Source organism: Rhinolophus sinicus, chromosome 17 (genome assembly GCF_057876585.1).
Source record: "Rhinolophus sinicus isolate RSI-liver-muscle chromosome 17, RSI-T2T, whole genome shotgun sequence".
In the NCBI taxonomy this organism is placed as follows: Eukaryota; Metazoa; Chordata; class Mammalia; order Chiroptera; family Rhinolophidae; genus Rhinolophus; species Rhinolophus sinicus.
This window is the reverse complement of record NC_142517.1, coordinates 160414278-160432857: the sequence shown is the minus strand read 5'-3', so window position 1 is coordinate 160432857 and position 18580 is coordinate 160414278. Positions and strand designations below refer to the sequence as shown.

General features: G+C 35.5%; 1 protein-coding gene across 5 annotated transcripts in view; it reads left to right on the top strand.

Annotated features, from left to right (window-relative positions):
- Positions 1–18580, top strand: part of METTL8 (methyltransferase 8, tRNA N3-cytidine) — a 71235-nt gene that overhangs the window by 27517 nt on the left and 25138 nt on the right. For 3 of the 5 annotated variants that reach the window (XM_074337939.2, XM_019727416.3, XM_019727414.3), the window contains one exon: positions 2972–3126. In XM_074337939.2, coding sequence (XP_074194040.2) covers positions 2972–3126 — 155 coding nt within the window. Of the gene's footprint in view, positions 1–1227; positions 1332–2971; positions 3127–4663; positions 4753–18580 lie in introns of those variants that run through there. The other 2 variants (XM_074337932.2, XM_074337937.2) reach the window with 2 other exon arrangements.

Sequence of the window (18580 nt, the reverse complement as noted above, 5' to 3'; positions counted from 1 at the left end):
GAGACTGGGACACTGCTGGCAGAAACCAACTTTCTCCACCAGAATTCCGTTTGAGGCTGACCCTGCCCTTTCTTTCCCATCACAAAATGGACATGACGTAGTAGCCGAAGTAGTAAAGCTAATATGAAGCGCATGTGTCCCTCACTGCAGTCAGTGTAACTGGATAGCTGCCTATATACTGTCACACTCTCCTATCACCTCCTTCTTCCACACTGAGGATCATAGGAGCCACCCTGGGTAATAAGTAACTTCCTTCCAATTAAACTCACGTCAGACAAGTATCACGTTTGTGTAATGAGTCAAGCAATTCACGAGCATCTCGGTGCTGCCTTTAGAAGCTTGCAATTTTGTTGGGAAGCCATTTATGTAATTTTATTATGCATTTATAGTATTTTATTATATAAATTTGTAGCTTTATATAATAAAAAAGATTAATAACTATGCAAGTCTGTGTGTGACTGGAACAGAAAATAAATAAATGACACACATAAAGATGCTTGTGTGGTTAATTAGAAAAACAGCTGCCAAAGCCGGACAAATTGCCACACGTTTCGGCCCTGGCCACACGACCCTTCTCTGCAGGCTAATAGCCTACAAGGCACACACTTCTCTGACATTTTTCTGATTTGCCTAATATCCTATCTGGTTATGATTTTTGTCTCCAACTGTCTCTAGAGGTTCTTGGTCATTTATAATGAGAGAAGCTCATGTGTCTTTTTTTCTCTCTCTTCTACATAAAGATAGATATAGATAAGTATCACATGATTATTTGAAGGATTGAAATTTCATTTTGATTTGGCTTTCCTGAGTGGAATACGTTTACATCATTTCACACTTTTGAGCTCGAATTGCCGGTCTTTCTAGGTGTAATCAGTTTCTACTTTTCAGCATACAGAAGATTTTATGAGTAGTATTCAGTGCAGGAAGACAGCTCTAAAAATAATTGTGCAGGTAGGGTTTTGTTAGTCTTACCTGGCACACTGGCAGGAGGAGAGAACAAAGGCCCATCAGAGCAGAGTTAGTGGTAGGCGGAGCACTTAATTTCCTTTGCCTCCACCAAAGAGCTTGCTTGCATTTAGTGGAGAAGGAAAAACAAACAAGGAACAGGAGCTCGGCAGTAGCTGTTGACTCATTTCTCATCACTGTTAGTCACATTTGAATGGAACCATTGCAGTCTTTTTGGTGTGTATAACTAAGCCTTTTTTTTCTCCAAAAGGAAAATCTTGAATTTTATGTTTAAAAGCACAATGAGATGTTTTTGACATTCTGCAGTTCATTTTGGAATTCATACTCCTAAAACCCATTGACTTTCAATAAGGTGGTAAAAGCATGTACAATACATGTCATTTTTATGCCTAATAGCACCTCGGATAGTCTCTAATGTGTATTATGTACACACACCTTATAGCATCTGTTCCTACCTGACAGCTTACAGCATTAGGCTGTGTGCCGTGATGAACAACTGAATGAGGGTAAAATGCCAAGTAGTGTAACAGTGGCTTCTTATTGGGAGAAGTAAGCTCTTTCGAGCTTCTTTTTGATAAACACTTCTTTTTTTTAAAGATCTTATTGGGGAAGGGGAACAGGACTTTATTGGGGAACAGTGTGTACTTCCAGGACTTTTTTCCAAGTCAAGTTGTTGTCCTTTCAGTCTTAGTTGTGGAGGACGCAGCTCAGCTCCAGGTCCCTTTGCCGTTGCTAGTTGCAGGGGGCGCAGCCCACCATCCCTTGCAGGAGTCAAATCGGCAACCTTGTGGTTGAGAGGATGCGCTCCAACCAACTGAGCCATCTGGGAGCTCAGCAGCAGCTCAGCTCAAGGTGCTGTGTTCAATCTTAGTTGCAGGGGGCGCTGCCCACCATCCCTTGCGGGATTCGAGGACCCTGTGGTTGAGAGCCCACTGGCCCATGTGGGAATCAAACCGGCAGCCTTCGGAGTTAGGAGCACAGAGCTCTAACCGCCAGAGCCACCAGGCCGGCCCCCATAAACACTTTAAACCAACATATTTGTCAATACATAGTTAAGGTGGCGTATATTTAAATGTTTAAGTTATTCTTCCAGAAATGAGGATGGATTTAGCTAATAAGCTGATGTCTCATCTCTTGAGCTGGATTAAACCAGTGTTATGTACAGGGAAATCTATTTTGCAACTGTATTTCTGACTGTTCTTACAAATATATGTATCCGAGACTGTTAGAGTTAAGAATTGCTGGGATCATACCTTAATACAGTATTTACTTATTTATTTGGCTAGTTTTCATGTTATTCTGCTCAGCCCAAGGGATGAGACTTACTAGATTTGTTTTCTTATTCTGCTATTATACTTGGATTTTTGGTCTACGGGTCATAGAATATTCCCTAAAAATATGTTTGCCTAGAATTCCCAAAACAAAATAATAAAGTACTCAAAATCCAGATTCTGGGCTTACATGCTTTGGCCATGTGCTAAAAATTAAATAAGCAAATACCAAACAAAGCAAAATTGGTCAGGGCTGTGATTTATAAAGAATGCCAGCCAATGTCACACACTCTAAATATTCTTTTCGCTTTTCTTGGCCTGAAAATACTTCAGGAGAGAAGTTACCGTGTTTCCCCGAAAATAAGACCTAGTCAGACAATCAGCTCTAGTGTGTCTTTTGGAGCAAAAATTAATACAAGACCCAGTCTTATTTTACTATAAGACCCGGTCTTTATAATATAATGTAATGTAATGTAATGTAATATAATATATAATATAATAATATAATACTGGGTCTTATATTAATTTTTTGCTCCAAAAGACGCATTAGAGCTGATTGTCCGGTTAGGTCTTATTTTTGGAGAAACACGGTATCGTGCCCATGTTTCATTTAAAAATATTTAGTTTTTGTGTCCTTTGTCAGGTTGTAAACTTTCTGAACCAGTTTATGGCTATCAGATAAACAATACACTGTTTAATCCATATTAACTAATTAATTGTTTGTAACTTTCCAGGTACTTATTAGGATGAGTGGGATTTGGAGAAATTCTATTTTCTGTCTAAGGAGAGGAAAGGTGCTACAAAGATGCCAGAGTGGTAATCCTCCAGTGGCCCCTCTGGGATCAAGGATTTTAACTGACCCCGCCAAAGTTTTTGAGCACAACATGTGGTGAGTTATCTTCTTCGGTCTGATATTATGTATGTATATATATTAAACTTCACCAGTGGTATTATGTTCATTTCATGCCAAGAAAGGATTTTTAAAGCTGATCACTTACGTTGTTGAGGCTAACTGATCGTAACTTAAGAGTAGCCAATTCTGAATTTCTTTGCAAATGGAATTGGAAAAGTGAAATTTTCTAAGTGCTTTCCTCGCTTTGGGATTCTTGTAGTCCCTCCCTGCTTGTCTCTGATCCTGATTTGCCAGTGGATCACTCGGGGGCCTGTTTTCCATGTAGAATCCTCCTCCTGCCCCACAGGCCCTTCCTCTTTTACAAGTACTTGTCAGTCAGGAAATATATGTTTAGTACTTGCAGCTTATTGAACATTTGCCAGGGGCAACACATTGGTATGACCTAGTCCATGGTTTCAGGAAATCCACTTCTATTTGGGAAGAAAGATAAGTATTTATGGGAAAATTTGATAATTAGCCATAAAAGGCAGCAAATATTAAGGGCCCTGTGTGTTCTTACAAGGCATATAAGATATATGCCTTGTAAGAACAACTCAACAATGCAAAACCATTTCTGTTTTGGCATAGTCTGGTAGATTTCTTTTTTCTTTTTTAATTTCAGCTCTGTTGAGGTATAATTAACATGTAAGGGAAGATTTCAAATAGATTAGGATTATTTATTCTGTCTGCAAAACCTAGGACAGTGCCTGACTTAAATATATGTGGAATAATGACTTGGATGGGTAAAGCTGGACTAAGGGTGTTCTAGGTGGTTAGAAAGTCAGAAAATACAAAGATGAGGAGGTATAAGGCATATTCAGGAGACAGTTTTTCGGGTAGTTTGCCTAAAATAAAGGCTCTTCCAGGAGATTGATGAACAATAAAGGTGGAATGATATAAGCCAGGTGGTGGGAGCACGATTGTATGTGGTCCTGAATTCAAAGCTGAAGTGTAAGGCATGATAGAGCCACTGAAGAGAAATGACATTATACATAGTAAATACATATGTATTAAATATATGTATTTGGTAACAACATACTGGAAAGATCAGCAGTTAGCACTAGAAGCAGAAAGGACCAGTGAGAGAAAGACTTCAAAGGAAGCATAATAGAACTTGGTGCTTTTGTAGAATAAAGAAAAAGGAAGCATTTGACTCTGAAATTTTTATCCTAGATGACTAATAGAAATAGGGAAATCAAGAGGTAAATTCATTTTTTTATTTTGGAAGAATGATGGTGAATTTAGTTTTAAGTATTTTTAACAGGCTTTGGGAACAGAACATTGTGGGGAAAATGTCTAGAACACAAACTCTACTGCTTGCAAGAGGGAAAAGGGTCACGGCTGAAGATGTGAAATTGGGTATGAGCTCTTCAGACAAAATTGTTTTCTGACTACCTTTGGAAGCAGGGTCTCTAGGGCTGGGAAAGTGATACATGGGCTTTTTTTTTTTTTTTTTTATTGTAGCAGATTATCAGTTTTTAAAGGAAATAGATTGACGTTTTATTAATTAGTCCTGCACTGTACGCTGTTGTAGCCACCAGCCGCATGTGGTTATTGAGCACTTGATACCCAGTCTGATGGAGATATGCTGTAGCATTCTGAAGACTTAATTTTTTTAAAAAGGTAAAATATATCATTTAATAATTTTTATATCGAATTGCATGTTAAAATATTATTTGGGGGTATACTGAATTAAATAAAATATATTATTAAAATTAATTTCACTGCTTTTCACTTTTTTTAATGTGGCTACTAGAAAAATTTAAATTATACTTTTGGCTCACATTTAAAATACTTTTTTGGACAGTTGCCGAATGAAACCATTTTAATTACCAGCACCAGTATGGACAGTGATAGTAGGCTGTGAGATCATTGCTAGGCAGTTAAACCTCTGGAGGAACTTCTGGTCCTCGGCAAGCTCCTCATTTACCAATTGTGTGTTCATTAGACTCTAGTGATTTAGCTGTCTGTACTCTCTTTTTCCATCTGCTACCACCAGCTCTTTTGCCCAAGTTTTCTGCCCACCCATTTGAGTTCTCTTTTGTCATAGGCTCTCCAGGAAGCAAGGGTCATGTGGTTCAGTGCTTCTCAAACGCTGTGGGCTAGCTTTGGGCTATTGCACAACAATCCCTTGGGGAGTTATTATTTCACTAGGTCTAGAGGTATGGCCCAGAAATTTGTAATCTGAAAAAGCTCTTTTAGTAATTCTGTTGAGCAGCCAGGTTTAGGAATCCTTGATCCAGGCTAACCGTTTTCAAATTTTTCTTCAGCAGCAGAATTTTTTTTTTCCTCAAGTGAAGTCTTAGCATACAATCCCAATATTTAAAAGGTAAAAAGCTAACCTGCTTTGAAGGAAGCCGACACAGCAGCCTAGGGCATCAACCACTCCACAACCCTTCTCTCCCACGTGCCAGCCCCAACTCTTGCCGCCTTAATGACTTGCAGGGTTCTGTGGATCAAAGTTTGAAAAACCTTGATCTAGTCTGGACAGCCATCCTCCTGCATAGCATGCTCCCCAGGTGCCAGGATACCTGTAGTGAACTCTCTCCAGAGGTAGATACACATTCTAACAACAATAAAAATTATTTCCTCCAAGGGAAGAGGAAAGTAGTTGCTTTACATCAACTGAAAACCAGAGGATTGATTTACTGGTTTACATTCCCCATCCTTGAAGTCCAAAGTTCTGCCCAGAAGTCCTCACTTCTTTCCTTATTTTCTCCTTTATATTTAAGATTAATAATGTTTCCTGTCTTGCTGAATTTTGATGTTTAAAAGACGTTTCTAGAAAAATACTCGTATATGTCAATTTTCTCTCCGAGATGTTCATCAAATTTGTCTACCGTTCATTTTTCCCTTTAGCCTTTAGTTTAAGTAGTAAGGACTATTGTTCTATATATGACCCTCTTTTAAAAAAATTTTTGAGAAAAAATAAAGGTACCCCTTTTTATTCAGTTTCTGATATCCTGAGAAAGATTTGCCCTCTAGATTCTGGATGTTTGTATTCCTAGTATTTACATCTGCCTATATAGGTTTTTGTGTTTTTTAAAAAAAATAATTTAGTGAAATAAATTTCATATAACAAAATTATTCATTTTAAAGTGAACAATTCACTGGCATTAATTACATTCACAGTTTTGTGCATCCACCACCTTTATCTAATTCCAAAACATTTCCATCACTCCAAGGTAAAATCCCTCCCTCATTAAGCAGTTAATCCTCACCCTGCAGTTCTCCATTCCCTGACGACCACCAATCTGGTTCTGTCCCTATGAGTTTACCTCTTCTGGATATTTCACATAGATGGGATCATACGATATGTGACCTTTGGTGTTTAGCTTCTTTCACTTAGCATAATGTCTCAGAGGTTCATCCACACTGTAGCATGTATCAGTACGTCATTCCTTTTTATGACTGAATAACGTTCTGTTGCATGCATACACAACTGGTTTATCCATTCACCCACTAATGGACATTTGGGCTATTTCCACCTTTTGGCTCTTGTAAATAGGGTTTCTATGAACATGCGTGGATATATGCTTGTTTCAGTCTTTGTTTTCAATTTTTTGAGGTACACACCTGGGCATGGAATTATGGGGTCATGTGGTAATTTTATGTTTAACTTTTTGAGGAACTGCCAAACTGTTTTCCACAATGACTGAACCATTTTATATTTTGTATATAGTCTTTTAATTATACTTAGTGCATTTGTTAGTTTTGGGGGCCACTGAGAGGAAACTGTATTCAGAATGCTTTTGAGATATGGCCCGGAGATATGTCTATATTGAGCACCTTACACAGTTACTTGGACAAATCTCTTCTTTCCATGCTATTCCAAGTATAAGTAAGTGTGTAGCAACTTTTCAAGGGATCCCTGAAATTTATAAGGAGCAGTAAGCACTTGTATTATCTCATGACTGAATTAGCTGGGCCAGTGGCTTTCAAGCTTTTTGGCATGATCCACAGTAAGAAGTGCAGGTTGCCTCATGGACCACTACATATATATGTAACATATGCACATACGTGAAATAGGAACAAAAGTTTCCAGTCTAGTTTTACCGTGTGAGACGCACCGTTTCCATTTATTTTATTTTACTCTTTTTCTTTCTTTTTTAGATGTTGGTTAGACTAAATTGATTTCATGACTCACTAAAACAGTTGTGACATTTAGTTTAAAAAATACTGAGCTAAGCCATTCTCTATAGATCCAAAGCAGGACCTGTGTGTTCTGAAATGACTTTTTAGTCCATAACCCATTTAAATAATGGACTGTTTCCAGATTCCCAATATAGCTCAGATATCAAGAATTCTTATTATATGATGTGAATCTTTTTTATTTTTTTATTGGGGTGACAACTGTTAGTAAAATTACATAGATTTCAGGTGTACAATTCTGTATTAAATCATCTATAAATCCCGTTGTGTGTTCACCACCCAGAGTTAGTTCTCCTTCCATCACCATATATTTGTTATGAATTTTATTTACATAATCATATTTAGCTCTGATTCCTCTTGCCCTATTTTGTTGGAATTTTCCATTCACAGTTCGTGAATATAGGTATTGTCTTCATCTACCTCCATTATGACATTTGTCATGAGAGACAGTCTAGTTTAGATGTTGAAAGCAAAGACTGACTAGTTGTCTAACCTCTCTGTGGCTCTGTTTCCACATCTCTAAAATGGGATGATAATAGTAATATCTACCTCATAGGGTTGTTGTGAGAATTAAATTAGTATGTATAATATAAAGTGTATATGCATAGTAAATAAGCAACACATAAGAGTCGGCTATCTTAACACCATTTTCTAACAAGTACTTTTGGTTACTTATATATTTGTTTTATCTTCATTATTAGATTATATGATTCTTCGGAGAAAAATTTAGCTTATTTCTGGTTCATAGCTATATTCCCTATGTAATGGGCACCCTATAAGTATGTTTGAATAAGTGAATCAATATAGAAAATTATTACGATCCAGTTCATGTCTACTAGAAGTTTACAGCTATACTGAAAGTTAATGTAATGGCTACACATGGGCTTCAGAATCCAAAAACATCTGAATTTAAATCCTGACCCTACTCCCTTTCCTACTATGTAAACTTTAGCAAATTCCTTCATGGCGTATTGTGAGTATTAAAGGAGATAAGTATGTAAAACTCTTAAGTTGTAATAAGTGCTCACTAAAGGGCATCATTATTGTTACAATTATTAGGTGGAGAATTGACATACATACCAATGAGTAAATATAGAGGACTCTAGGCAAGGTCATACAATGAAACAGTGAAGACCATAGTGATGGTCTGCAGAATAGAAAGCTTCCTGAGCCTGGAATGTGAGGAAAGTAGGATTTCACCTGGGCTCCGAAGAATGAGGAAAATTTGAATAGTGAAGACCATTTGTTCCAGGCAAGTGGTAGCATGAGCAAAGATCTGCCTTTGAGAATGTATGAGGTATATTCCAAAGCAAACAGACAACCCAGTTGGAAGAGAGGTTTCATATTTTGAAATTTGGTGAGTGGTAGTGACAAAAGAAGTACTTTAGGATAAATAATCAGGCTTTGTTGTTCAGGATACTTAGAGTTCACCATTATAGAACATGAAGTGATATCTTTTATCCCTCGCATTTTTTGTATATGGACATGGACCAATCACTGGGCTAGCTTCTGTGGAGTCCTCAAGAGAGGAACAGGAGGTGATCATTGTTCTGAAGGAGCTCTGGTCTATTTCACTAATCATCCTCCAGGTAAAGAAGATAGGATAAATCTGAAAAACAAAGTATTCCTCCTTCAACAAAATGGATAAGAAATAGTAAAAGCGAGCAAAACCTGTACCAACAGCAACCAAAAAAGTCCATAAACATGGAAAATTAGTGGCCAAGGAAAGAAACCAATTCATGTATGGCTCGGAGTGGACCCTATCCCACCTTCATCTCTTAGAAGCAGTAGTAGGCCAAGAAAATCAGCTGACACGTCGTTACTAATACTCATTAGGCAGCCCTGGCAAAGGTTGAGAAAGAGCCCTTGAAAATAAATGTTCTTATCTATTGTGATGGAATTTGAGATCTGCAGAATGGGGAAAATCAGGGCTCAACATCTCCTAGGCTTCCATACTGAATTGAGGAAACTATCCAAAGCCCAAGGAAGCCCAGGGTGATCCTATTAGGACACATCCTAACTACGTAGGTAAGTGAAACCTAGCACAGGACTCAATAAATCTAAAAAAAAAAGTAGACCCAGACCCTCATAAAGACTGCCCACTGCCCCTGCTACCTGACACCCTCAGGTTACAGAAATGTGGAGAAAATATAATACCCAAACTTGAGCTTACAGGGAAAGATAAACAAGTCTCTGAGAAAGGTTGGGTATCACAAGAATTTATCTACAGTAAAACAGAAAGGAAAGAAAGAAGGAGGGAAAAAAGAACATAACATGCATTATGGATTAGTTTGCATTTTCCAATATTTTATGTAAAGAGAGTTGTAGGATATGTTCTCTATTGTCTGGCCTCTTTCACTAAGCATAAATATTTTCAGATTTACCATGTTGTTGTATGTATCAATAGTTTGTTCTCTTTTTTTTGCATTTTTTGAGATATAATTAACATATAACATTATATTAGTTTCAGGTATATAACATAATGATTCAATATTTGTATATATTGGAAAATGATCACTACAATAAGTTTATTAACATTCATCACCACACAGTTACAAATTTTTTTCTTGTGATGAGAACTTTCAAGATTTCTTACCAACTTTCAAATATACAGTACAGTTTATTTACTATAGCCACCATGCGGCACATTACATCCCCAGTATAGTTTTCTCATTTTTATTGTTGATAAGACTCAGAATCAGAATATATAAAAAGCTGTTAAAATTTAATAAACAAATCACCCAATGAAAATGGGCAACATATTTGAACACACACTTCACCAAAGAAGATACGTAGATGGTAAATAAGCAGATGACAAGAAGCTCGGCAGCGTTAGTCGTTAGGGAAGCACTACATCCCTAGTAGAATAACTAAAATTCAAAATACTGACCACACCACGTGCTGGTGAGAATGCAGAGGAACTGGAATTTTCACACTGTGCTGGTGGGAATATAAAATGGGAAAACAGCTTGGCAGTTTCTTTAAAAATTAAACATATACCTATTATATAGGATTATAGATGGATTCAGTCATTCCATCTATAGAGAAAACATATGCCCATACAAATACATATACATGATTGTTTGTAGCGGCTTTATTTGTAATAGTCAAATTTGAAAACAACCCAAATGTCCATCAACAAGTAAATGGACAAATAGTGGTATATGTATGTAATGGAATACTACTCAGTAATAAAAGGAATGAACTATGGATACACACAACATGGATGAATTTAACAATAATTAGGCTGAGTGAAAGAAGCCAGAAATAGTATATACTGAACTCTTACTGTACTGTACTAGAGAATGCAAACTAATCTATAGAAAAAGACAGTGGATTTGTGGGGTGGGGGTAGTGAAAAGGGGAGCGAGAGGGAGGAATTATAAAAGGGCACAAGGAAAGTTGAAGATAATGAATATATTATCTTGACTGTGGTAGTGGTTTCATGAGTGTCTACATATGTCAAAACTTATCAATTGTGCACTTTAAATGTGTGCTGTTTACTGTGTGTCAGTTACACCTCAGTAAAGCCTTTGAAAATAGGGTTGCATCCATACATTGGAAAAATAATGTAGCAGTTAATAAAAATGAGATCTATGTATACTGATATCAAGAAATGCCTATGATATGTCATTAAACACAAATAGCAAGTGACAGAGAAATATCGTTAGGATAGCCTCATTTTTATAAAGGAATTCTTGCACATATGCTACATGTATATGAGTATGTACTTATCTTTATTTTTATATACACAAAAAAGTCTAGAAAGGTCCACATCATACTAATAACAAGTGTTTATTGCAAGGATGAGCATGGGGGTCAAAGATACAGGTGAAACTTTATATGCGTTGGTATTGTTTGAATTTTAATTTTTTATTAAAAAAGAATGCACCCATTCCCATCTTATTCTCTACCTGATAAATTCTTTATTCTTCATAACCAATTACAGCTGCTCATCTTCTCAACTATTTTCAGTTTTACTAAATCTTCATTTCTGTATCCTCAATTCACAGCCCCAATAGCTGATAGATACAGGTTCTCAATAAATGTTTAATAACGGAAGTGGGTATTCGTTTCTTTCAGCAGCTGTGACTTCTATTCCATTATATGCAGAAGTGGTTCTTTCTGTGTTTTGTATCTTTTGTAAGTCACTCATTCCTAAGTAAGAAACTGATTTACTAATAAACATAATCAACTGAAATATTTATTACAGCCAAAAAGAGAAGGGGCAGCCAGGAGTCAACACCATAAATTAGTGTCAATAGTAGAAAAGATTTAATTGAAATAAGTTTAACTACCGTCATGAGTCACTTAACAAGGAGGATACATTCAGAGAAATGCTTCATGAGGCGATTTTGTCATGTGAACATCATAGAGTGTACTTAACACAAACCTATATGGCACAGCCTACGACACCCCGAGGCTGTGAGGTACGGCCCATTGCTCCCAGGCTACAGGCCCATACAGCACGTTACTGTACTGAATACTGGAGGCAGTTGTAACAAATGGTAAATATTCGTATCTAAACAATGTGAGATTAAATCAAACACAAGAAAAATGATGAGATGAGATAAACATGAGATGTACAAGGCTGCTGCCAGCAGGTATAACACAGCATACTGTTTTACTTTTTTTTAATAAGTAGAAAGAGTATACTCTAAAATAATAAGAAAAAGCATAGTATAGTAAATACATAAACCATTAATAGTCATTTATTATCATCATCAAGTGTTATGTACTGTCCATAATTGCATGTGCTCTCCCTTTGTACAGCTGGCAGTGCAGTAGGTTTGTTTACACCAGCATCACCACAAACACGCGAGGAATGCATTGTACTACAACATTGCAGCAGCTGTGACGTCACTAGGCAATAAGAATTTTTCAGCTCCATTGTAATTTTATGGGACCGCCATTGTATGTGTGGTCTGTCATTGACCTAGACATCCTTATGCGCTGCATGGCTGTCTTAGCTGATATACCCATAACAACTTACTTCATTCATTTTGAGACTCAGGTTTTTTAACCAAATAACATTCATGAAATCATGATACTTCTTACAACTGATGGCATCTTACAATGGTAATTGGAAAAGATTTCTGTTTGGTTTTCTTCCTTTTTATTTTTTTTGTCTCATCTGTTCTTTTATTTTCTCTACTAGCTATACATCTTTGCATTATTTTGTAGATGTCATTCTAGAGCAATAGTTTAAAACATTTTGGTCTCAGGACCCTTTTAGACTCTTAAATCATTGAGGACTCCAAAGACCTTTTATTTATGTGGATTATATTTATTGATATGATCCATATTAGAAATTAAAACTGAAACATTAAAAATATTTATTAATTCATTTTGAAACAATAAACCCATTACCCGCCCATTCACATAAATTACATATTTTAATGAAAATGTCTATTTGTTCCCAAAAATTTAGTGCAAAGAGTGGCACTGTTTTAAATGTTTGCAAGTCTCTTTAATGTCTCGCTTAATGGAAAGCTGGATTCTCATATCTGCTTCTTCATTCAATCTGGTGTAATAATGTTGTTTAGGTTGACTTATATGAGGAAAATTTGGCCTCACACAGATATGTACTTATAAAGGAGCGTAGTTTTTTAAAAGCTTTTAAAGATAATTGTAGGTATTTTTCTTGATATTATACTATCAATATTCCATATTGCAACTAAGAAATTACCACTAAATCTCGGTAGTGGTAGTTTCTTAGTTGCAATGTGGAATATGAAAGCATATTAAAAAAATATATCAACGAACTTTTGGTATTCTGCTATATATAGTCCACTGGTACGCCATGCACTTTGAATGGATCTTTTACCTATGCGTCGTTTTATAGCATCATGTATGGATAATTTGGAAAAGTTCGGTTCCATGTTTTATGTAGCTCTTCCAAATGGTGACACATTTCATTATACAATATTTAAAAATCACCTTTGTTAATATCACCTCTATTCTCATCAAGAAAAATCTCCAGATATTGGGACACTATCAAACTCATGGTTTAGGTCCAAACTTCCAAATTTCTAATTTTTGCTTAAAAGCACAAAATTGTCTTTGGCAACAAATATTGTCATTTGTTTTTCTTAAAGTGATAGGTTCATTTCATTTACTTTCAAGATTGCCAGATAACCAAATCCGTCCACAGTTGCTCTTTCAAGCAAAGATAGCATTCCATGAAAAAAAGCAGCTAGATTAGTTCACAATACAAACATTTGTACAAGTGCTTTCCTACAAGTCCGTCATCATACTTCATTCAGTATGCAGCAGAAGTGCTTTATGTGTGCTTCCCACTTTGTCACATAGCATATTAAAAGTATGTGTACCCAACGGTCAATATTTTATATAATAATTTTCACTGTTTCATCAAGCATGTTCTTTAATGAATTGAATTTAAAAAACAAAAACAAAAACAAAATCTAGTGTATTTTTTATCACCCATTGAATGGTGGTATAGAATACAATGACCACTAGTACATTTTGGTGGGACCGCCTTTTTTCATACTAAGGCAGTTGCTATTTTACCCACCATTGTTTTCATACCATCAGCGCAAATGTCAACACATTAAAAAGGCAAATAACAGATGATTATTATGAAAATAGTTTTGACTTAGTGGACCACCTCAAAGGGTGGACCACACTTTGAGAACCACAGTTCTCGTGATTACAATGTGCTTCCTCAACTTAAACAGTCTACTTACTTTGTTTCCCCAAAAATAAGACCTAGCTGGACAATCAGCTTTAATACGTCTTTTGGAGCAAAAATTAATGTAAGACCTGGTGTTATGTTACATTATATTATATTATATTATATTATATTATATTATATTATATTATAATATTATATATGACCTGGCCTTATTTTACTTATTTTACTATAATTTTTGCTCCAAGAGACGCATTAGAGCTGATTGTCGGGCTAGGTCTTATTTTTGGGGAAACACCGTAGAATTAATATTCTAATATAAAACCACATAATATAAACTGTAAGAACCTTACAACAATGTGATTCTACTTATCCATCCAATTATATTGTTGCCATGTAATTTACTTTTACATATGTTATAAACTCTATAATTCATTGTTATTATTCTTGCTATATAGTTAGTAATTTTTTTAAAAAATTAAGGAGTAAAAAATGATTGTCTGTTTTTAGTTACCCACATATTTACTACTTCTGGTTTCTTTATTCCACCCTATAGATCTGAGTCTATCTGGTATCATTTTCCTAAGCCTAAACATTTTCCTTAACATTTCTTGTAGTGTAGATTCTGCTGGTAACAAATTCTCTTAAATTTTGTTTATCTGAAAATCTCTTTATTTAAAAATTTTGAAAGATATTTTTCACTGCATGTAGATTCTAAGTTGACAGATTTATTTTTCTTTCAGTGCTTTAAAGATGGCATTCATTTATGTTCTGGCCTCCATTGTTTCTGATGAAAAATTGGATGTCATTTGCATTGCTTTTCCCCTATTTATAATAGCTCCTTTTAAGATTTCTCTTTATCTTTGGTTTTCAGCAGTTTTCTGTGTATTTATCTTGCCTGGGGTTTGCTATGATTCCTAGATTTACTGGTTACCTTTTTTTTAAATCAAATTTAGAAAAATTTTAGCCAGTATCACTTTACTTTTTTTATTCACTCTCCCATCTCTATTTCTGAGTCTTCAATTTATGCATTTCTTAGACTAATTTGTATTATCCCATAGATTACCAAGGTTATCATAGGTTATCAATTTTTTTTCACTTTGTTCTTCATTTTGAATAATTTCTACACCTTTAAGATTTTAAGTTTACTGACCCTTTCTTTCTGTGGTGTCCATTAACTGTTAAGTCTACTCAATTTTTTATTTCAGTTATTGTATATAGGTTAGCTCTAGAATTTCCTTTAAATAGTTTCCATTTCTTTGCTGAGGTGTCGCCATCTATTCATTCATTCTGTCCACCTCCTCTTTTAAATATTTGAACATATTTTTTAAAACTGTTTTAAAGTCCTGTGTACTACTTCCAACATTTGGATTTTCTCAAAGTCTGTATTTGACTGCCTTTTATCTTGATTAGGGATCACATTTTTCTACTTCTTCACATGCTAATTGTTTTTATTGTATGGTGGTCAATATGGATGATAACTTGTATGGAATCTGGATTATGTTGTCTTCCTTTAAGGCGTTGAGTTTTTTTTTTCTGGCAAGTGGCTAATTATTGCCAAATCTTCTTGGTCATATTTAATTTTAGTTGTTAGAGTGAGACTACCTGGTATTGTTCCAAATATAGTGCAGTTCTTATTCCTATGTCGTGGCATTTCTGAGGTCTTAACTGCATACTGAGGTGTTCAGAGAGCTCTCCATTCTGCTTTAGTCAGAACTCTAGTATCTCCTAGCCCTACCCTGCCTGTGTCCAGTCAGTTTTCTTTTTCCCACCATCACCCCCAGAATCCTCTCCTCTAGGCCCTGTGGAGTCTGTCCTGTGGATGAAAAGCCCTTGGAGAACTATCTTGCAGACTTCAGGGGACTTCCCCTCTATCCAGCAACCTCTTATTCAATATTGTGCTGTGCAAAGACCACCTTCTCAACTCACAAAACTGCCCCTCAGTGGGACAGTCACTCTCTTGTTTGCTATTATATTTGGTATTCTCTGCTTGGAATCCACCGGTGCACCACAATCTAGAACGTGTAGCCACACAGAAAGCTAGGGCGAGTGTGGGGGTTGACCTTTTGTGTTTCTCTTCTCTTAAGGACCACAGTCCTACTGTCTGAACTGTAGTCCAATGACTAAAACCAGTTGCTTTATATATTTTATCCAGTCTTATCATTGTTTATGGCAGGAGGGTAAGCTTGTTACCAGGTACTCTGTCAGGACCAAAATCAAAGTCGTTTTAAGTCATAATTATGAAGGTTTTGTAGCCATATAGAAAAAAAAAAGTGTGTGTGTGTGTGTGTGTGTGTGCGCGCGCGCTCAAATACAGGAAGAGAACCTGAAAAATTAGCATTTAACTTATGAGGATATTTAAATGATTGGTAAGACTTTTTCTCTTGAAAATTTTCTGTTATAACTAGTAACAAATATGACTTTGTTATGGAATTACAGATTATTGAAATAGTTTTAAGCTGAAACTAATAAACTCAGTTTCTTCCTTTTACCTAAAAATATTTCATTTTTAATCACTAATCACCTGATGCATTTGTTAAAGTCGTCCTTAAATTATGTTATATAATGAGACTTTTACATACATAGTAAATGACAAAGACAGGAAAACATTCTGTCCACATAGCTTACACTGGGTGCTTTGGTTTATGTTTTATTTTTTAAATTATAATAGGAAGTGGCACTGCATTCAGCAGAATTTTCTATAGGTAGGATCCTCAGAAACATTAGTACTCAAGGTAAACAACTGGAGTGTGTGTGTTAACTTTTCCAAAGCAAGTCAAATGCACAGGTATTTAACTGTTATAGCCATCAACTTAGAGCTAAAGCAAGGAATCATTATTCAATTACACCATACATGTAAAGGAATAGGAAATGCACACACAGACACACACACAACGACACACACACACAACGACACACGCACCCACACATGGCTTATAGTACTTGTGACTACCACAGAATTATAAAATAACTCTACCAGCCATCTTGTGAAAATTTCTTACTCAAAAATGTTATCTTTTGTTTTGGAGATGCCTTTTTCTCAAATTCAAGTTTTCAAAAAAATATTCAGTATGTTTTGTATTTTTCTGCTTAGCTCTCTTTTTTCACTTTTTTTCGTTCTTTAAGAAAACGTATCATCCTTTCTAATATAAGGATTCCTGGGTTTTCCCCCAAGGAAGATGATATAAAGTTTTTAAGGACTGTTGTTATATGTCTTAAACATATAGTACTGTTTTTATATAAATATAGTTTATAATACTAAGGAATTATAGTTTATAATTATGTTTATAATTATAAGATTTATAATACTAAGGAAAATTTTAAAAGTATTGTCTCTTAATTCTACTATTCTAACATAATTATTTTTATTTCACCGAACATGTATATGACCTTATATAGCTGTGGTTACAATACACATATAATTTTGGAATCTGCTATTTTAACTTCATCTTATCTTGTAACAATTTTCCACATTGTTACATAACCTTCACATTTATCATTTTGAGTTACCATAATTTTTTCATTACCCTATCACTGAAGTTGTTTCCAATTTTTTGCTATCTTATTTGGTATTCCAGTGAATACCATTGTACAGATACTTCTCTATACAGAACTTCTCTGTTTGTTTGAGTTACTTTGTTACAATAAATCCACAGAAGTATAATTTTTAGGTCAAACAGTGTGAGCCATTTTTTTTCCTTTGAGTGGTGGTAGGGGTGGTTGTAAATACCTGATTATTTATTTGTTTGTTAGTTATTTGTCTCTATGCTTAAGTTCTATTGTAATTGTATTTATTACTTATAAAATTGAATGATTCTTATTGCTGTCTGTTGGGTTTTGGTATCCGTGAATCAGAGTTTTCTAATATAAAGAACTACCATAAAGCAGCAGGTCTGGAGGAAGTCCCATAAATACAGTAGGAACATTTTATAGGTTTCTGTGGGGATTCTGTAACTGTACAGTGGAAGATCTGTTCTGCAGTGGCTTAGGGTATAATATTACCCTCACTTAGCAGTTAAGAAAATGAAGCAACATAAAGAACAGTGTAAGGAAGTTAGAGCAATTTAAGAAATAACTAAGTCTATTAAATACTCAGGAAGAGGCAAGTTAAACTAACAGTTTAAAACAAATGCTTAAAGCTAAAGACCACATACACTCTTATTGTCTCTGAGTTTGATTTTTTACAGGGAAATGGATTGGTCTATTTTCTTTCTTATATGTTGTAGAAATTTATAGGTGAGAAACTTGTCCCAGGCTTAATAATACTATTTTTTCAATAAATGATTTTTTAAATAATATTTATTTATTTACGATATTGATTGTTTTTTTGTTGTTTTTTTTTTAGATTTTATTGGGGAAGGGGAACAGGACTTTATTGGGGAACAGTGTCTTTCCAGAACTTTTTATTGGGGAATGGTGGGTTTTTCCCAGGACTCATCAGCTCTATCCAAGTCAAGTTGTTGTCCTTTCAATCTTAGTTTTGGAGAGCGCAGCTCAGCTCCAGGTCCAGTCGCCATTGTTAGTTGAACCAGCAACCTTGTGGTTGAGAGCCTGCGCCCCAACCAACTGAGCCATCTGGCCACCTGGGAGCTCAGTGACAGCTCATTGACTTCATTCTAGTTGCAGAGGGTGCAGCTCACTGTCCCA